General features: G+C 39.8%; 1 protein-coding gene and 1 non-coding gene across 48 annotated transcripts in view; both read left to right on the top strand.

Moving 5' to 3' along the window:
• The window catches only part of ARPP21 (cAMP regulated phosphoprotein 21), a 153097-nt gene that overhangs the window by 98200 nt on the left and 32883 nt on the right, over positions 1-22014 (top strand). For 46 of the 47 annotated variants that reach the window (XM_070238979.1, XM_070238964.1, XM_070238954.1 and 43 more), the window contains 3 exons: positions 60-164; positions 1150-1410; positions 5425-5551. In XM_070238979.1, the coding sequence (XP_070095080.1) occupies positions 60-164; positions 1150-1410; positions 5425-5551 (493 nt within the window). Of the gene's footprint in view, positions 1-59; positions 165-788; positions 1411-5424; positions 5552-22014 lie in introns of all 47 variants that reach the window. The other variant, XR_011427319.1, reaches the window with a different exon arrangement.
• On the top strand, positions 6277-6360 carry MIR128-1 (microRNA mir-128-1). Its single transcript, NR_032949.1, has one exon. It is a non-coding gene; the product is annotated as a microRNA mir-128-1 (primary transcript).

Genomic DNA, 22014 nt, shown 5'->3' with positions numbered 1-22014 from the left:
TGTGGGATTTCAACTCCCATCACTTCCTTGTTACCTGATCGGCTTTTTCTTTCCTCCAGTCTGTCCAGGGGCTGCAGGCTTCCTCCCAGTCAGTGCAATATCCAGCAGTCTCTTTTCCTCCCCAGCATCTCCTGCCTGTGTCTCCAACGCAGCAATTCCCCCTGGTATTGTATTATATCTGGATGACTTTTGTCTTGGGAGAGCATGTTTGCTGGTTCTACTACTTTCCTGTGCAGGGCTGACTGATGCTGGGTGGGTGCCCTGGGCTGACTGTGAGGCGGGGGGGGGGGGTGTGTGTGAATGTCTCATTCCAGAACATTACAACCCATCTCCAGAGTAATGCTTCCCTTTCTGTCTTCTGTCCTAGGTTTAGTGCTTCTGCATTCTGATACTCTTTTAAGAGTTTACCAGCTAGTTAGGAATTGAATGCCCTCAGAGTTAGAAGTCAGAAACAGAGAGACACATAAACTTGGTGTGAGGGTTTGGGAAATCTCTTCAAGTCAGTATTGAGATGGTAACCTTCATCACCCCATGCACCTAATATAGGAACACCCCAACTCCCCTAGCAATCCAATCCCTCGATTCCCTTTCATTTCCCCTCAATGTATTAGGTCCTTTTGGACAACAAGAGGGAGCATTGTCCCTAAATTTCAGGCCAGGCCAGTGAAGACATACTCCCTAGTATATGAATGAAATCCCACCCCGCCTGTTGATGACTCAGTCTTGGCTCCATCTTTGCAGCAGCAATGAGTGATGATGAGAACGAGTGGTTCTGCCTTTCTTTCCAGAAGGCAGATCCTGTGGCTGCTGCTGGGAAGGCCAGCTGACCCTTCAAGACAGAATATCAAGCCCTTTTTGTCTCCGCACCATCCTGAGGAGCCTGAGCCCTTAGTGAAAAAATAATAATTTGTTTCCATTGTAAAAGGGAGATTTGGGTCAAATTGTTTACCATCTCGGGATGATTAAGTATATTTTCTCTTGTTATATTCCCTTTTTGTTCTGCCTGGAGAATTCTTTTCTTTTACTTTTTTCCAAATCATACTCCCTCCCTTGCCCACAACAAGCATGTGGCCTGTGTCTGCCTCTGTGTACCTCTCCCATTCCTAAGCTGATCTTGTTGATTTCCTCGTTTATTTCTCTGGCTTGCAGAGAGATGATGTGGTGACACAGTTCAGCCAAATGAACCTGAGCCGGCAATCCTCAGGAGAGACTCCTGAGCCCCCATCCGGTCCTGTCTACCCACCGTCCCTCATGCCACAGCCAACCCAACAGCCGAGCTATGTCATTGCCTCTGCAGGCCAGCAGCTCCCTACAGGGGGCTTCTCAGGCTCTGGACCTCCCATCTCCCAACAAGTCCTCCAGGCCCCTCCCTCACCCCAAGGATTTGTGCAACAGCCTCCACCTGCACAGGTAAGTGTGCTTTTTCTGACACCTGTGACCTATAACTTATTTGTGGCGCATTTTGGCTTCTGTATTTCCGTGTAGAATATCTCCAGGTCAACCTGTCTTGCCTTTCTAGTCCGTACGGATATTCCTCACCTACAGGACCTGGTCTGTCCTATTCATCAGTTGAGCAAAGTCTTGAGGCTCAGAAAGTAAGTTTAATGAAATTGACCCAACGCCCCATGGTCCAAGGGAGGAGTATCCCATTTTCCAGGCAGTTGGTACAGAGGCCACGGGAAAGCATTCCCTCCCATGTGTGGTCCTGCTCACTGGAGTGATTGCCTAGGAAAGGAAAGCCTTAGGGAAGAGGACGCCCTTGCTCCTGGGGGACTTTCAGCTCTCTCTCTCTTGCTGCTGCTCTGGAAATGTGTTCTTTCCTTTCTTATCCATTCATAAGCATTTTCTGGAGCTAATCTGGTGCAGGAGCTCCTCTATGAATATAAAGGAGGAATAAGCCAACAGCCACTGTCCTTTCCTTTCCCTAGAGGGAAGCAGAGTTCCTGCGTGCTCTCACAGGTAGCCATTAATCATATTTAATTGACTTGAGCATGTAAGACACCACAGATCACTGATTTTTACTGTCTTCTCAAAGACTGATTATGTGTTACTCTTCTCCACCAAACATCTCTGGTGCTCTCCTGGGTATCCCTTGCAGAATATTGCAAGTGATTACTGTCAAGATGTAAAATGCACAGAGCCGTTTTCTGGTCCATTTTCAAGGCACACATATCCCAAGCACTTCCATCCTAATTATGAAATATTGCATTGGATGAGCTGTGTAAAGTACAGTGTCACCTTTGCATCATTTGTTTCACTGCCTTAACATCTTGAATAAATTATTATCTTTTCAAGCCATGCAAAACCCGCTGCCATGAAATGATTTTCACTCAGTTATTCATTTTATTTTGAGTGATTAATTAATAGTTCAACTTCAGTTGCCTTCTCTGTAATGTCTCTTGGCTACTAGGATTCAAGGAGCTGTGAAAAATAATTTTAAGTTACAGGAGAACGGGCCTCATTAATATATTAATTATTTTACTAATAAATTAAATACTTTGTTTAATTATTGGGAAAAAATAGTTTAGCTCTTTTAGCCTAAATATCACCAAAGTATCTTTACCCGTTTCTGCTGTCAAAGAGAAGAGTTGGCAGAATATTTAATTGAAGACTTAAAAAAAAGGTCATTCCTTAATGAAGGAATTTCAATATTAGTGCACAGCAGGAGTAAAGACAGTTCAGAACCCCTGGTGTGTCTGCAACAGAAATGCTTTCATTCCCTCTCCAGTAGATTTAAAAACAGAAAGAGGGAGGGAAGGAAGAAAGACAAAACAGATGTTCATGGTTCGTGATCAGTCTGGAGATCCATGAACTTCTTTTTAAAAGAACCACAGATAAAAGTATGGACATGACTGATAGTGGTTTTCAATCTAGCAAACATTTTAAAACTTGATTGCTCAACTATAGAACAACGAAAAGAACTCTTGGGACAGAGCTCATTTGCATATATGTTAAATTTATGCAGAGAATGAGCCTATTTAATGACGTAGAAGGTCAATTTTGCCTAAGCTGTCCTGTGTGCTTTCTGAATGCCCACTGGAAGGGCAAAGCGGGAAACATGAACAAGGCAAAGGTATTTGAAGAAGGGAAGTGGGAGAAGTGCTTATTTTTCATAGTTCCTTCTTTCTCTCATTTATTACTTTCACCTTATAATCCTCTCATTTTTTGATTTTCCATAATTTAACATAGCTGTTTGAAAATAGGCATTTCCTCACTTTTGGGCTGTCCTTCCTCCCCGCTCCCTTCCCCTCTCTCTCTTCCAAACCTTCATACTGATCTTAGCCCAGCTTGGCTCCCTTCCTCCATGAAGGAGGATGAGAATGAGCCAAGTGTCCCTTTCCCACCTGCCTCATGTGGTTGGGACTGTAATTCCTGAGAACTGGCCTATGCTCCACCTTGGGGAGGTGCTGGACAGAAGTGACCAGACCTCTAGCACAGCTTGTGAGGGTATCAGAGAAGACAGGACTGGGAGGAAAAGCAAGAACAGAACAACATAGCTGAGTAGTAAAGATGAGGTGCTCTCCTTCTCTCTCTCTTTTTTTTTTTAACAAAAATTGTACTTTTATCCAAACCATTAGTGCCCATCAGGAAATTTTCAAGTGTTTGAACTCTGTGCCTCATCCCCGAAGGTATTTTCATGTTTCATATTGAATGTAAGAAGAGAGACCAAGGATCAGATAACACATTTGTGAGCTTACATTGAATCAAGACACAGTTGTTCCTAAAGGAACAAGGTGCTGTTCTTCCTAAAAGACATATAAATACAGTGCTGATGAATAAATTAGATAATAGTTGTTCTTATTCTTAATATTGGGAGGCATCTGATGTATACTGGTAGTAATCTTTAATAGCACCACCATGTGCCAGAGCATAACTAAAACCTACTATTACTCCAGAATTATTTGAGTTCTTATTGATATAAACTGCCTTACAAAGAGAGGGAGAAATAGTAAGATCAAATCACTATAAACAATGCACACAATAAATTAGCTGGTTGCTGGGTACTGACCATGTCTTCAGACTCATCCAGCCTCCTCTCCTTGGATATCCACATTGTTCTTCAGAGTTATAATTCATAATGATTCCATAGGATTGCAGAACCACAGATCCACACAAACTAAGTTATCTTTTGTTCCTACTTTATCCAAGGCAGGAAAACATGCTACATGTGTTTCAATAGCAAAACTGAACTAGAAAAGTGTTTCCTATTTGAAATGAACAAATCAGAAAATAAAATAGCCATAAAAATTACAGTTCTCAAACAGGTGGCTCATAAATTTATTCTATGTACATAATTCTATGTAAGTTCTAGGCTGTGTACTGGCATGCCTCTGTTTGTACTTTAAAGAATATGATAGAAGAAAAGCCAGAGGCCTGGAGATGAGAAACAATTAAGATTAGTAAGAAAATAGCCTTAATATAAATGACCCGAAGCAGGCAAAGAAGTCTTTCCAGATCAGGAGACATTTGATTTGAATCTTATTGGAAGTAATTAGAATATTTTCAACCATTCTCAGTCATTAGAAAGTGACTTAAATGATATTTTTATTGTATTTCAACTTTTTAGATTTAACATCAATTCTCTGGATCCTGGCTATATGCCAATCACTCTTTAAAGTGCTTTGATAGACTTTACCATATTCATAGTTTCACTTTCTGCTTCTTTTAGACTAGAGATCAGCAGTTTTCATTTCTCACCTGTGTTTCCATTAGAAAAACAATTCAAGCTAGATATAATGTTTAAAACTACCATCAATTTTTTTCCCTTGCAGATGACTATTTTATTCACTCTTGTTTCATTTAAAAAACACAGAATTCAGTGTTTTAAAACAACAAGCACTGTATTGTTCACATCTAAGTCAGCAATTGGAGCAGGACTCAGCTGGGACAGCTCATGTCTGCTCCATATGGCATGGGCTCAAGGGCTTAACAGGGGCTCAGGAGCTTAATGTGGAAGATCCAAGATGGCCTCACTTACATGCCACAACATTGGTGTAGCCTGTCAAGTGGAGACTCTATTCTTCACGTGGCCTCTTTCTCTAGCAAGATAGCCTGGACTTCTTTTCCTGGTGGCTGGGCTCCCTTCCTGCAAATGTGGAAGCTGCAAGTCTTCCTAAGGATCAGGCTTGCAAGTCTCAGAAGTCATCATTTCTGCTTCATAGCATTGGTCAAAGCGAGTCACAGAGCCAGCTCAGATTCAAGGGCTTGGGAAACAGATTTCACCCCTTCGTAAGTGGAGTAACACACACACACACACACACACACGCACACACAGGCATGGGAGAATCTTTTGATGGCTATTTATAATATAGCCACCAATCTACTACAGTCATATTATATCATAAAATGAGTCTATTTTATGTTTAAAAAACAGTATTTAACAGATAGTTCTCATTCCCTGCTGTTTTGCCCTTTCTTTTACAGATGCCTGTATATTATTATCCGTCTGGTCAGTACCCTACCTCAACCACGCAGCAGTACCGGCCCATGGCCTCAGTTCAGTACAGTGCTCAGAGGGGTCAGCAGATGCCACAGACAGCACAGCAAGCAGGTACTTGGAATCACGTTCCCATTTTCTCCTCTAACCTAGTTATTTTTGCACGTAAATCTCTCAGCTGTCCTCTTTGGATGAATATCCGAGCTTGGCAATTTAAATTGGCTCATTTCCTTTACCCAGAGAAGATACAGAGCATTTGATTAACTGTCTATGGAAAAGTAACAGATATAAGAAGGTGAAGCCCACATCACTCCAGTGTCCCAGGCTTGCATGCTAAATGCACTCTCCATAAATTATTTTTGGATCCTCTTAGTTTCTTTCACTTTTTGGGGGGTTTTTTTGTGAGGAAGGTTCACCCTGAGCTAACGTCTGCTGCCAATCTTCCTCTTTTTGTATGTGAGCCACCGCCACAGCACAGCCACTGACAGATGAGTGGTGTAGTTTCGTGCCCAGGAACCAAACCTGGGCCATCAAAACTGAGGGCACCAAACTTGATCACTAGGTTACCAGGGCTGGTATCTCTTAGTTTCTTTTGAAGCAGAGAGCTAACCACATCCCAACTTCCTAGTTCATACATTTTTTTCTTCTTTTTAAACTTAAAGATAATTCTTCCCCTGTTCCTAAGGCTAGGGAGCCAAATTGGTTGTTTCTACACCATCCTAAAAAGCTGTCTTTAGATGAAGGCCACTGACATTGCAGCCTGTGTCCCGGTGGAACTCTGACTCCATGGCTCCCTTTCTCGAGGGCCACACGCCTCCTGCCCAGAGCTCGGCAGCCACTGTGCAGTGGGAAGGGGGGCCGATGCACTGTACGAGAGTGAGTAGCAGGTCTCACAGTGAACCGGTCTCTTTCCCTACTGTGTCACACTCCTAATGGGATGCCGTGACCCAGAGAGCAGCAGGAATCCAGCAGGGCTGAGTGACTTGTGCTAGGGAGAGGTTTGCATTCTTCCTGCTGACCACACTGCAGGGAAAACTACTAATTGTCATGCTGAAGACCACCTGACTGGGGACGCTGCCTTCTGTAAGTAGGTCGTGTTAAAGCACGTGCTCCCCACCGCTGCTCATAAATGCCTGCTCTGTCACCTGTCTGATTTCTGCACTGAATAGATGTATATGCAAATATGATATGGACAGAGGTATGTGTGTAATATACACAGGAGATGTACAATTTTTATAGGCTATGACAAAAAGTGCAATCCTTGCCAAGAATCAATATTAATAGTGGACACCCTAAGAATACTAGTGAGACACTGCTATCATTTCTTCAGATTGGAGAAATAATTAAATTTCTTGTCTTGTGGATAGCTGTACATTCTTTAGTTCATCTCATGGCCTGTTTAAAGTCTGTGGGAGAAGAATTAGAGAAATGTGTAGCAGCCAATGAGACTTTGTCTTGTTGCAATATTATATTAATTTGGGGAAGAGTATGTTTTGACCTCTGAATTTTTATACTTTTACGATAGTAAGAACACAAAAGAGTTTCAAGTTATTAGTTATTTTAAGAAAAGCATTTGGCAATATTTTCTCTGATTGTTGGAAAATGTTATTATCTTTATCATTTCATGGTAACTGCCGCCAATTTAGATATATACTATAGCAATGTGTTTTTCGCATCCTGAACTGTCTTATTTTCTTCTGCTAATGTTTATCAAAGAGTTAATTTATAACCTCCTAGCTATTGGTCCAGAGGCTATAGCAAAGTTTTCCTTTTGGTTACCAATGCCTTTAGAAGGAGAAAGATGCTGATGTCCAATTAGAATGACTTTTTAAAAAATTTAGTGCTGTTGTTTGACAGTTTTCTAAAGAGATATTTCAATTTTATGTTAGAGCACGGAGCTCATATACAGGAATGCAGTTACAAACATGCTGGGACCCACTAAACCTGTAAAGTCTGGCTGAGGAAGTTGGATGAATATGTTAACTGGGCAACAGAATTAGATTTAGAACAAGCCTGAGGCTTCCCACTGACTCTTTTCCGCTAACTTCACTCATGAATGGCAACACAAGGGAAAATACTTGTGACATTTTTTACTCTTTTTAAAACATCATAGGAGATTTTAGAGATGCAAAAAGCCCCTCCCCATCTCGGAAAGATCTAACTGGCCCCTACTACAATTCATGGCAACCTGGTGGCTCTGACTTGTCCCATGCTCCCACGTCACCATGGAAATGCCACCCCCAAGGTGAGATAATGACACTGTCATTAAAGAATGCATCCTAAATCAGCATCCTGTTCAAAACAGAAGCTAGCGCTTCAGGTGTCAAGGAAGTGAGTGGCAGCTCATGGGGTCTGTTGAGGGTGGGGAGACGAGCAAAGGGAAAGGATACACGAACAGTGTCTTCCCTGGAGGTGACAACATCAGTATACACATGCAGACTGAGCCCTTTGAGCTCCTAGTTTTTGTGGCCGCCACACCTGATGTCATGCCTAAAATCCCAAGCAGTTTTCACTGCAGTGCTGAATTTACTGAGTGTTTGGGAAGGCAGATGGTGTCCCCTCACCTCACTGAGAGTCACCTCTGCTAATAAAATCCAGGGAACCCAGCTCATGCCATGGCTCTGTGACAATGTGTGGAGGCTCCAGGCCCTATAGCTGGGAGGCCTTTTGCTGAGCTTAGTGACACTAACAGACTTCCCAAAGGGACATGGCGCACTTATTCGGGGGAGCAACTCTATGTCGATGAACTATCTCATAGAAGAAAGAGCCTCTTTGGATAATTATAAAGGCCATATTTCCTGGAGGAGCTGGAAGATAGGCCCTCTCTATCTTTAAATTGACCTGTGGACCACGGTTGGCATCGCACCATCCCACAGTGATGCCCTGACTCACTCTTCCTCCTGTCTCCAGCGTTCTTGCATCCTGGATTGACGCTCTCTCATCTTCATCTGGTGCTGACACCAGATTGTATCATAGTAAACTCACCTATCACATGATTAAGCATTAGAGTAGGGCAAAATTATGTCGGTTATAGCCAAATGGAGATTTTAATCCCAATTTGCTTCTTGGCACTGTTCTTAATTTTTATTTAATTGCAATGAAAAATGTCTCTTCCTTCTCCTACATTCTTGGCAGAATTGAAATCTCTGTGAGTGACTATATCTTTCCTAGGCCTTAAAACTGTATACAGTAAATTTTTATAAACTGAATTGGATATTCTGCCATTGATTAAGTAGGATACTTGAGTTACGCTGAAGCCCAGCAGGGGGATGTAAGGGCTTCTTCCTGGTGATTTTGTAGTCTTTACCCTACCAGTGAGTGATAAAGGTGCTAAGCATGTGGAAGAAGAAACTATGCTGGTGGTGATTATAAATAAAGGCCATTAACGTTAGGAAATTTTGGAGAAATTAAATGATAGATTTGCACAGTGATATTTGGATTTTTTAGCTACGTATGTAAGGAAAATAAAAACCTTTGATGGAAAAAATTGTTTATTGTCAATTTGACATTATCAGGTACCCCCAACAGTGGAGAAGACAATTTTCTATATGAGGCAATTGTTGATAACCCAAGACTGCATAGAAAGGCAGTTATCAGGTTTTAGCCAAAAAGACTAAAGTTTTCAAATCATTCTGGCTTTGAAAGACTTGAAAGTGCGAGTGTGTTACTTGAAAACAGATTTTTCTCAGTGGTCAAATATTGAAAGGAAGTGTGGATGAATAAACCTTTCACACCTTAATGTTTAGGTTTATTTTAGTGGTCAATTATCATATCGCTTTTAGTTAATACCTATGTTGCTATTGTTTTACTCTTGATTGATAACATCTTTAAGGCCACAAAAATGTTAGCAATACAGTCATGTGTTACTTAATGATGTGGATGCATTCTAAGAAATGCATCGTTAGGTGATTTTGTCATTGTTCAAACATCATAGAGTGTACTTACACAAACCTGGATGGTATAGCCCACCACACCCCTAGCATATATGGTAATAATCTTTTGGGGTCTCTGTCGTATATGTTGCCCATCACTGACCGAAATGTCATTATGTGACACATGGCTAATTATGTCCACCCTCAGTTCAGGGTCTCCTTTGGGCTCTTGACTATACTAAGTATTTACAAACATCGTGTTGTTTAATCCCCACCATGAATTTACAAGGGAAATATTAGTTATTAGCACCCTTGTTTTACAGATGGGGAAACTGTTGCTCAGAGAGGTGAAATAAGTTACTCTGGGTCCCAAGGTTGATCCAATTGGGAGGAGCACCGAGGTTTGAGTGATTTTAAGCCTGTGTGTTAACCACTTTATTGTAACAACATAAACACAGTTCCTAGTTTTGCCTTTATTTACTGGCATGAATGATCACATAGAAACTAGCATGTTGGGATGAAACCAGCATGCCCATGGTACAGAGGCAGATAACGCTGATTTAATTATTCAAGTACACAGGCTGGCTTAAGAGCAGAACACACCGGGAACTGGTGTTTCGTTTCCCAGCCCACCAAGGTGTTCCATGGTGGACTTTGCAGAGCTGGTCAATGACAAATGGCAGAGAGCTGCTGAGACATTTATGCACAAATCACATGTTGGAAAGATGTGATTCCACACACAAAAAAAGAATTCCCCTTAGATCATGTCTCCAACTCCAAATTCCCTTTTCACTTTGACTTAAAAAGCATAATTCTTGGCTCTCCAAAATTTTGGACATGTCCTAAAAGCAACAAGAGTGAGCTTGTAAAGTCCTATGCACTTTTATAAATGGGCATTTGGCATTGAATAAATCCTGGTTTGGGTATCAGAATAATATTGGTTTCATAAAATGAATTAGGAAGTTTCTCTCCTTTTCTATTTTTTGGAAGAAATTGTGTAAAATTGGTGCTAAATCTTCTTTAAATGTTTGATAGAGTTCTCCAGTGAAACCATCTAGGCCTGGCGATTTTCAGAAGCATTACTTTTTATTTGAAGATCATTCGGGACCTTTTTAATTATGAACTCAAGTCATTATGGTTATAGGATTATTCAGATTACATATTTCATCTTTGCTGAGTTTTGGTAGTTTGTGGTGATTGAGGAATTGGCCCATTTCTTCTAAGTTCTTGAATTTACGAATGTAAAGTTAGTTGCATACTTTTATTATTCTTTTAATGGCTGCAGGTATGTTGTGATATCCTATTTCATTCTTGATATTGGTGATTTTTAAAGTTAGTTGCATACTTTTATTATTCTTTTAATGGCTGCAGGTATGTTGTGATATCCTATTTCATTCTTGATATTGGTGATTTTTAAAATCTCTCTTTTTGTTTTTGTCAGTCTTGCTAGATTTATCAATTTTATTGATCTTTTCCAAGAACTAGCTCTTTGTGTCATTGATCGTCTCTATTGTTTTACTGTTTCAATTTCATTGATTTCTGCTCTAACCTTTATTATTTCCTTCCTTCTGTTCAATTTAGATTCATTTTGCTCTACTTTTTGTAGTTTCTTGAGGAAAGAAGGCAAATTATTGATTTGAGACTTTTTCTCTTTTCTGATGTAAGCTTTTAGTGCTATGAGTTTCCTTCTCAGCCCTGTGTCTCACATATTTTTATATGCTATGTTTTCATTTCACTCATTTGCATGTATTTTTTATTTTCTTTGATACTTCCTTTTTGATCTATGGATAATTTAGAAGTGTGTTGTTTCATGCCTAAGTCTTTGGAGATTTTCCTGTTGTATTTTTGTTATTGATTCTAGGCTGATTCCATTATAGTCAGAGAACGTACTCTGTATAACTTCAACTCTTGTACAATTATTGAGGTTGTTTTTATGGCCCAGGATATGATCTATCTTGGTGAATGTTCCATGAGCACTTGAAAAAACTGAGTATTCTGCTGTTGTTGGGTGGAGCGTTTTATATATGACAATTAAACCCTGATAGTTTATTTTGTTGTTCAGATCTTCTGGATTTTTGCTGATTTTCTATTTGTCAGCAACTGAGAGGTGGATATTCATGACTCCAACTATACAACTTCCGAAAGTCCTCAAGGCAGAGAGTGCCCCTAGTAGGCCTGAAATCCAAGAATGGAAGGGAGACTTTGAAGTTATTCAGGGCATGTTATCATTTGGTTTCTTTCCCAAATAAATAAGAAATGTTTCATTTCCCCAAAAAGCTAAAAACATTCCATAGAAATAGTCTGGAAGGTAAAGGCTCTCTGATCAGTGTGGTTTGGCTAAGCTGTTCCTATAAGCTGCTGCCTACATCTCTCACTTGCCAGGCTTTCAACCCTATTGCTTGGTGCCAGTAATATCACTTTATTTAGGCAAATAAATAATGTAGATAACTGTTTACAATAGACAGTCCAACAGTTCTGCTTTCCTAATAGACCAGAAGATTCTGTATTCTTGAATGTCACAAAAACAGAACAAAAGAAAGATAAGATGGCTGCAGAGCAGAGCACGAATGGGGAAAAACACAAAATGAGTGAACCTCAAATTAGATCAGGTTCTAACTGCAGTAAATCATTTGGTGTGGATTCTGAAAACTGTAGACATACCTCTCACTTCTGCTTTTTAAAATCCTTTTCCTCTCCCACCCTCCCTCACTCCCATCCATCTGCTAAATAATTCATTTTGGTAAAAACCAGTTTCATAGAGTATTTTCCATGAAAATGTTTTACTTTTCAAATTATAGTTCAGAAGGAAACCATGAAAAGGAAATCTTAAAAATGCATTGGATTGCAAAAGCCCATACAGCTTTTATGGGCCTTCTTTAAGCCTATTTAATTGATTTCTTCTCTGTTCCTCTCTGGTCTCTGTGTTGAGTAAATGATGCTCTAACCTGCCTTGCATAGTAGACTTGGAATCTCTTGCAGGAGACAGTGGTGGAGGTCTTCGGAAGTTTCTGAGCTTCTTTAGTTACTCTTTTCACTTATATTTAAGATAAACTTTGCCTGGACTTTCTCTTAAATGCTGCTCAACCGCCATTGTGAGATATGATTAGTAGAAATAGAAATGGAGTTTAAACACTCAGTTTTGCTAAGTGAGGAAAGTGAAGAAGGTCAACCTTCTGCCCAATGAGGAGTCTCTCTCGTCAGAGCCAGAAAGGGTGCTTCTACTGCTTCACCGTTTACAGATGTAGTAAGGAATGCAGGTTTCAGGAACTCAGCAGACTGACTCAGGCTAACAAAGCCTGACTTGTGAGATTTTGCCCTTGACTAGGTAAACTCAGTACTGCCTAACACATGTGGGTTGTCAGGAGAGCCGCAAACAAGAGTGAAAATAACATCCAGATAACTTGGAGATATGTTATCACTCTCCCCATTCATCAGAGAGCGGTTGAGCTTCCCCGCCTCTCTGAGTATCATCTTTCCCTGCTCTGACAGAGAGGATGGAGACAAGCCTTGCAACAGGCCTCCAGTTAGTTAATCCGAGAGAAGAATGATGGATGCAGATAGGGAAGATTGCAATTTATTTAAAATATATGTTAATAAAAGCATACGTAAGACTGGTGAGAGAGAGGAAGCCAGGTCAGAGAATGCAGATCCTATTTTGTTTTGCTAACTGATGACAGGATAACAGTATAATCCAGGAATCTGTCAGGGACATGCTGACCTTTAGGATGTAGATTACATTGATTCAAGCCTCCATTCTACATAGGCAGAAAACCTTTGGTGTGTAGGCAGTTCTGCAGTGAAGAATTGTAGAGTTGGAGGGAGTCAGCCTGTCATAAATACAAACTGTATAATAGGTCATTAGAGTTACTGCTCCTCTCTGGGATAAAAATCCAAAATACCTTCTATACATTTAGATAGATTAATTCAACTGCCTCTAGCCCCTTCCACACACAAATCACCTCCAGGCCTCTGAAGATTCCTACCAAGAGCTTGCAAATGCCCTGCCTACTTGTCACATATTGTGGCTGTTTGGGGGAAGGTTACTGCGTCCAGGACCCCTCAAACTTTAATGTGTATATATACCTCTCAGCATCTTGTTCATATGCATATTTATATGCAGTAGTTCTGGGGCAAGTCCTGAGAGTCTGTATTTCCAGCACGTTCCCAGGTGGTGCTCATGGTGCTGGTGTACCATCTTGAGAGAACTGTAATAGATAGCACGTTTTTAACCATGGCCGGACTGTAGATATGCTATTGCAAAGGGAAAGAGTCTACCCAAATTCACTCTTTGATTTGACATTATTTGCATTTTAGGCACAAATCTAATACTTCATAGTCAGAATAGATAATATTATCATTTATAGCTATTAATTATTTATAATTAATTTGTTACTGTTTACAAATCTAAATTTTGAGATAGAAAATAAATATAGCATGATTATACTATATAGCAGATATCCATAAGTGTTGAAAGAATGAATAATGTATTCACCTATTTTCAAGTAACTTATACAGGGAGTATGTGTGTGTGTGAGAGAGAGACAGAAGAAAAGAGAGAATGTGTGAAGATTTAAAAGGTTAAATAGAAACTCTTCAGCCATCTCATTCAAATATCAAGAAGAGCAAAACTGTAGTTACATGTTATGAAATCAAGAAGAAAGACAGCCTAACGAAACAAGCCACATCAATAAGGAAATATACACATTTTGAACATTCAAACACTCAAGGAATATGTCATAGACCCTTTGGGCCACTTTCAGGGGTACTGTATGTTTGGCTTTTCATATGCTTAGCAATTTGGGGATTTCTATAAATTTAAAGTAATAACGCTCCCATTGAAACTCATTTCAAATGCCTAGTTTTGAAAGTGTTCAGATGGCAGGAAATAACCAGGCCCTGAGCATCTACTCATATCACCCTTTGTGCGTGGCCGCTCTTTCCTTCAATCATTGTCGTTTCCTTCTGAATGTATAGCAATGGAATAGACTTGGTGGCATCTCTGGCAAGGATATAATTATCTATGACACACGTATATTTGAAAATAGGCAAAAAGCTACAGTTTCTTTCCTGATAGGTCTGCATAGAAATTCAATAAACAGCAATGTGTTTAGATTTTTTTCCTCTTAGGAATAATATTCCTGTTGTAATAACACATCGTTTATATTAACAGCTCCTAGTAGGAAAGAAGATTATTGCCTCTTTAATATTGCTCTGAAACACATTTGGGATGGGGCAAAATGTACCTTAATGGGATCTATAAATTTATTTAACCAGAGCAGCGGAGTAAAGTTGACAGTGAATCCTGTATTTTTAGCTTGACTTATTAAGCAGTCAGAGTCAATGTAATTGAGAGGGGTTTTATCTTAGAAAAACCTTTTCCTCTTTCTTTGTTCTTATGATATTTCTCACTTTGACTTTTTTTCCCCCGGGGGTTGGCTGGAGATGGGGAGAGGGAGCATCAGAGATATAGAAAGAATTTGGAATATCAGTGTGACCAGCAAGATACATTGATTTATAGATTGTGGGATTTCCTCCTTTCATCTTAAATTACCTTCCCCAAATTTGATGATTTTTAAAAAATGTTTACTTATTTAATTTCCCACATATAATTTCCAAACATTCTAACATTTTCAACCTTATTAATCTATACTTTTTTTTAATCTGAGAAAAAAATGTATAACCAAAATCTCTCATAGAAGCAGTGCAAAAATTGTTAGAGTTGACAGCTCTAAAGAAGCTGATTCATACTTTGGGTGGCTGCATTATCCTGTTACTAAAAGCAGAGGGGGTAAATTCTCAGAGTTACATGAGGATTCAACTTTCTGATTTCTGTTAACATCGGTGGAAATCACGGGGATAAATCCTTATGGAACATGCTGTTCTGAAAATATTAGTCTGGGAAAGGTTTCTATGGAAATGTTCATGTGTTTCGTTAATTGATCTAATTATTCAATTTACAGAAAAGGGAATGGGAATTAAGCTGGGATTATGAGAAAAGTTAGCCTTATTAGGAGCAATAATAAGAATCATGCTATTTTTAGTACTGAAAATTTTACAGGTTCCCAAAACAAATAGATGGCTGGGTTCCCTCTGTCCCCTAGGAAGTTATAGTAAAAGGGATTTAATCAACATGTTTGTAATAGTTTATTTAGCACTTTGCATTTTATATATCTTTTGGTGTTTCCGTATTCATTTGTGATGCAGTTAGGCGCTACTGCTATGGTTAGGATTTGTGTGTTTCTGTAAAGATAGCAAGCAAGACCGATCATAGCATTATCTGTTTTCTTTGTATTATGCAACAGAAAGTGGAAAGCATTGCTAGTTAAAAATAGAAAGAAGGAGCTGGATTAGAGATGGTAAGAAAAAGAAAGGTGGCAAGAAAGGCATATAAATTATGTTTTTTGAAAACTCTGAGTTTCCTTGCAGTTTTCCTAAGAAAGAATCTGTCCAAATACATTCAAAAAAGCTAAAAAAACAAAATACTTTTTCCAAGCTGTCAGATTTCCCTGATGACGTAACTGAACTAAATTAAGAGAAGTTAGGGGATTTTGCGCCATATGCAGTCTTGACCCTCCCTTTGTGTTTTCTCCTCCTTTTATTATCTTTAATCTGTTGCCAAAAATTTCTGCTGTCAGCTGTCACCTAGATCTATGAATTACTCCATTTTTCACTCCCATTTTTCTCTGGAAGCACTTTTTTTTTTTTTTTAAATTTCTTGGGTTGTCCATTTCCTCCCCATTCTCCTCAAATCTGTTTTCTTATTTTATTTTTTTCTTTAACTTTTGACTCTACACAAGTTCTCAGGACCTCTCTCTCTCTCTTTTTTTTCTTTTCCTTTTTCTTTCCCCTTATATTAAACAAGATTTTTACCCCAAACTCTGGGTTCTTGGTGCTTTTCGTACCATGTTTGCATTTTCTCCTTTATTTTAACTTATCCATCTCATTTCTTCCCATTCTGCACGCTCCTCTCCATGAAGAAATAAGACATTTCCTCCTTCAAGAGACATTCATGATCTAACATTCAAATGATTAAGAAGAAGGTGCTGGATTTTCCCACCTTCTGGACATGGAGCATGAAGAGAACCACACTATCTTTTGTTCACCTCGATGTCCCTCCAGCCAGCATAAAGTTAGCCCTCAGCGTTTGAGGTTTCTACTTAGAAATTTGTAACGATCAAAAAGTGAAGAGCATCTTGAATAATGTTATTTTTATCTTGCTTCTCAAATTTAAAGATGCAGTGGTACCCATAAAAAATTGTTAGGCTTTTGGATGGTGTTTAAATTTGCCATTTCCAAGGGGTTCACTATTGTTTAAAAATGTCGATGGTGTTCCAGCTTTGAATAGAAAACAGTGTGCAGGGGCCAGCCCCATGGCGGGGCTGTTAAGTTTGCAGCACTCCGCTTGGGCGGCCCAGGGTTTCTCTGGTTCGGATCCTGAGCGTGGACATGGCACTGCTGGTCAGGCCATGCTGAGGCAGCGCCCCACAGAGCACAACCAGAGGCACTCACAACTAGAATCTACAACTAGGTGCTGGGGGGCTTTGGGGAGAAGAAAAAAAAAAAAACCAAAAAGAAGATGGGCAACAGATGTTAGCTCAGGTGCCAATCTTAAAAAAACACAAAAGAAAACAGTGTGCACATCACTAAATTTAAAAGACACTGCCTCAGAAGAAAGCAGGCCTGAAATACACTACTCTTTAAAATTCTTTCTTCTTTCCACTGTCTTCACGTGTAGCCGCTTTCTCCAGGGACACAAATATAAATTCAGCAAAACCAATCAGCGTGGATTCACTTTACTCACTACAGCCTAGTCGGCCCCTCGCCCAGGCCATCAGCATAACAACAAAATTTTAATCACCCCCTCCAGCTCTGAAATGCCGCTGGCCCTTCTGTCCAAATGAGTGGCACGTGAATGTTATAGTTCTGGAGCCAAGTGACAATGACTATAACCCAGGAAGGCTATGGGGCCGTGTGTGCCTGGTAGAGTTAGAATAATTCTAAAAGAAACACAGTGACTCACATACCCTCCTTAGAGCCCATGGGGTTGTGTGCTTACAAGTAGGGTCACTAATTGATTCAGTTGTTAGAGCAAGATTCCATGGCACAGGCATTTTTGCACATCTGTTCATTGGAAGAGCATGCTAGCAACATGCAATAGCCTTCACACTTATGCTCTTGTTCAAGTCCCTGAAGCCAAGACAGGCCTCCCTCTGTGGTTTCATCCAGGTGCTACTCACAGTTGTCAGCCCATCCTTCCTGGCTGCCGTGATGATTTTGACACCCTTCAAGGACTCCCACCAATCTCTAATTGCCTGCTGACATCTTCTCCCTGATTCCCACACCATTTCCTTGAAGGCACCTGGAGACTGATTAAAATTGCAGTTTTAACGTTCTCCCAGATGCTCTTACTCTGTTGTTTTTTGTTTTTATTTTTGCAGTAGGTCCAGCACCATTGCACTTTTTATGAGCCATTGTGGGTCATAACTGTTTCAAGAATAAAAATAAATGGCAGAAAGAGGGTCCAGAATAGAGCCAAAAACACACTTTGCAGAATGCAGGATACTGCAGTGGAGTACACATTTCATGGTATTATAAGAATATGCAGTAGAATCTTTCAAGCTTAGTTCCAAATGGATTTGCATTCATTTTTCCCAAGGAAAACACTTTATAAACAAATATCACTCTAAGTACTCATCGATGCATGGACGGTGTTAACCAGGGTGTGTGGTATTACATCACGGAGGTCAGAGGGCTTGAGGTGCTTCTCAGGGAATCTTGAGAATCAAGATTTCCCAGTTGAGACTGATGAGATCTAACTGGTAGGAAAGGCTCACCTTTTACTGGGGAGGTGAGTCAAAGAGAACCATCCAAGGACAAAAGATAAATTAGAGAGAAAAGATCCTGACTAGCCTAAAACTGTGGCAAGAATTAGGAGAAAGGGAAGGCTGTCCTAATGGTAATTTTTGTCTTATTTTGCGTATGTGATTTTTTATAAATTGTGTAAACAACACGGATTATAGTAAAGAAAAAGATTTTTTTTTTTAAAGATTTTATTTTTTCCTTTTTCTCCCCAAAGCCCCCCGGTACATAGTTGTATATTCTTCGTTGTGGGTCCTTCTAGTTGTGGCATGTAAGACGCTGCCTCAGCGTGGTCCGATGAGCAGTGCCATGTCCGCGCCCAGGATTCGAACCAACAAAACACTGGGCCGCCTGCAGCTGAGCGCGCGAACTTAACCACTCGGCCACGGAGCCAGCCCCAAAGAAAAAGATTTTTTAAAAAGACACAAAAACTCCATGCCAACATAATAATGTTTTTATTTTGCCTCTTCTTTTTCTGAGTTTGAGCTTATGTCTATGCATGTTATAGACACATATGTATATTATAATCATAGGCCATGCCACTTTCTTATTAAGATGGCATTTTAATTGATTCAAAACCCTTCATTATTTTACACTTGCATGTATACTGGTTCTTCCAATATTTCTGTGATACTATTTTTTTAAGAAGTAAAACTGTATTTGCAGATGACATGCACGTTTACCTAAGTATTCAAACAGCCTACAAAACAACTATTAGAACTAATAAGTGAATTTAACAATATTGCGGAATATAAGGACAATCTACAGGAATCAATATACAATATACGGTATTTTTGCATACTGGCAGCAAACAAATGGAAAATGAAAAAATTCAATTTGTCATAGGGTGTGACACAATTTTAATAGCAATAATTAATCACCCTGCTCCCAAACTTGAAGGGTCAGGAGACCTAGGGCATCACCTCAGTCATCCAGGACCACTGAGCCCCAATCACCCTTCAACAGCTTGTGGAGGAACGGCGATTCCAACAGGAAACATTTCCCAATGCCGTCCTCGTCTTCCTGGTTTCCTCTCCAATAAAAAGCACATATTGTGATGGAACTAAAGCTTTCAAATCTTTTACTTATCTAGCTCCTTTAACTTCCACATCCAACAATTATTTCATAATAAACTGTTATCGGCTTTGCTGCCTGTCTACCCAAACAGGGCTGACTCCATAGAAATTTCAGGATATTTTTCCACCTTCTGTCAAGCACTTTTGTCATTTTAATTTCCCATTGTTCAAAATGACACAATTCAAGGAGCTCTCACTCTTTGAGTTGGAGTCTAACTCAAGTGCCTCTCTGAATACGCCACACAAAGGAGACAGTTTCCTTGGCAACAGGGATGTAACAACAACAACAAAAAACCCATGAAAACATTGGCGCCCTACCTCCTTCCCTAGTGCCCCTCTGTGCTGCTGTTTGCCGGGCACGGAAACTACACTTGAGACCAGAGTTGATGCTCTTGATTGGTTTAGCCATTGACGGCAAGATCCCACTACCACCCACTTGCTCTATTTCCCCATTAATAAAAACAGCTGAGCTATGAAATGGGCATTTTCTCATTACTGCCTTTAGCTGGTCTTTTCTAGACATTTAAAGAGAGAAAGGGAAATGGAGTTTTAAGAAGTTTATGTGTGTGTGTGTGTGTGTGTGTGTGTGTGTATGAATGTGATTGTCCAGATGAACTGAATTTCAATGAATGGTAGCAACTTATTTTTACATTTATGTTCAGTCTCTGAGATTTGCATAAAAGGTATTTTTTAAATTCTGGCAGGACATAGTGGCATGTTTGGTGACTGCTGTGCAAATTAATGTATTAATCTGGTAGAAGTTATGACACACTTTTTAAGTATGCTTCTAAATAAATCCCCGTGAGCTCTAAATGCTTTTCCCTCCATGTTAAAAATGTCAAGACAAATATAGATATGCGAATTTATAGATAGGTGAATCTATGAAGTCTAATTTCAGGGACGTCCTTCAGCAAGTATGGGCACCAGCCGCTGTGATGTGAGGTCCTAAGCTCCCACTATGCCCCAGGAAATCAATAAAGCCATATCAACCGGGATCCAAAACTCAGCTTCTTCCCAATCTGCTTTATCCCTCTACATCTGTATTTTTTCCTTCTTCAGAACAATGATAGAGAATATGCCTGCATGGCTGTTGATTTCTAAATGATTCTGCTGTGGAGCTTGTCAGTTATTGAAGACCTTCAGAGTGCTGTAGGCTTTCTCTTCTTTTTCTGGGTAATTGAACCACCTGTTCAGCTTGGAACATAAGGGATTTAAGAGTTTGCCAATCGATTTAAAGTCTCTTATTCAAGAACAAGTCTTTAGCACAAGCAGTAAAGATAAGAGAATCAGTATCTGCATTTTTTTTTTTTTTTGGTGGCACAAACAACTGAAATTTATTTGTCACACTTCTGTAGGTTAGAAGTCAAAGATCAAGTTGTCAGCAGGTTTGGTTTCTTCTGAGGCCTCTCTCCTTGGCTTGCAGAAATCTGCCCATTCTTGTTAAACTGAAGAGCTGAAGAAAGATAAGTGCAGAAAACCAATGTGCTTTGCCAAAGCATTCTTATAATGTTGTCAGCAAACATTAGCACATTGGGTTGTTTCACCGCCAGCTAAAATTAACCAGAACAGAAACAGCGATCCTGTGTTGCTTCCATTTTGAGCCACTCTAATGTTGCAGGAATTACATTAAAACTTCAGGAACTAGAAGGTATATATTAAACATTACACCGTATCTGTGTATGTGTTTATAAACGGAGATTAAAAACCTAAAAAGGATATGCCAGGGGTTATTCAAGAGGTTGTGAAAAACAGTAAAAAGACACCAATAGATTGTTTTTTTCTTTTCTCCCCCTTTGTTGTTGGTTTGTGGTGACAGTAAGTGACTATAAATTATGTGAATAAGTAATGCTAGCTCTCAGCATCCTGGGAGCTCTCTTCCTGTTCCAGCTCACACTGGTGGCGCTCAGGGTCTGTGGTAATGTCTTGAAGACTGGCTACTTGAATTCTGTGCATTTGCCTGGTGGTGACAGCCAGCACTTGTACGACGACAACTGCCATCTGGCTCTTTCTGCTAGATTTGTAGCAGAAGCCTCTTTTGGGTTTGGGGGATGTGAGTCTCCAGGGAAGCCAGAACCTCTGTGAAATCACCGCAGATGGCTTTATTTGGGAGCTAACAGGCAGGGAAGCAGAAGTAGGAAGGAGAAAAATAAATCTGCTGGGAGTTTGATGTCTGCTGGTCTTCACGGGACTTGAAATGAATTTCATTGATTGATTAGAATTATATTATGTACTTGGAAGAATTTGGAGGCATTGTGAAAGCAAACTGAAACTTTAAAGACTTTAAAAATCCTCTCACTGAACTGTGGATATTAGACTCTTCTTTACGAAAGGTGATGTGATATAAATTAGCCATGGGAAAAATGAGCTTTCATAGTTCCTAAATCATTGTCTCTCAAGAGGTGTTCCGCTGGCATTAGGATGAAAAAGGGAGCTTATAAAAAATGCAGATAACTGGATTTTCCTGAATTGCTGAGGGCTGAGCACCATCTCTCCCCAAGGATTACTCAGTTTTTGTGGGGAGGGTACATTTCCCCAGTCTCTTTAAAAGCTTTTTTTTTTTTAAACTAACTCTAACTGATTCTAATGCTCAGACAGATCCGATTTTCCAAAATGCATTCTCAAGCAATTAATATGCCGTTAATGTTTAAGAACCAGTGGCCTAAAGCTAATCTACTTTGAGCATTCTTCTGATTTTTATTTCCTTCCCTATGTTCTAAAGAATCCTCGTGGGCAGGATACCATCAGGTTTAAATCAGGTGCAAATTTCCTT

The sequence above is a fragment of the Equus caballus genome, chromosome 16 (genome assembly GCF_041296265.1).
Source record: "Equus caballus isolate H_3958 breed thoroughbred chromosome 16, TB-T2T, whole genome shotgun sequence".
Lineage (NCBI taxonomy): Eukaryota > Metazoa > Chordata > Mammalia > Perissodactyla > Equidae > Equus > Equus caballus.
This window is presented reverse-complemented; position numbering and strand designations above follow the sequence as displayed.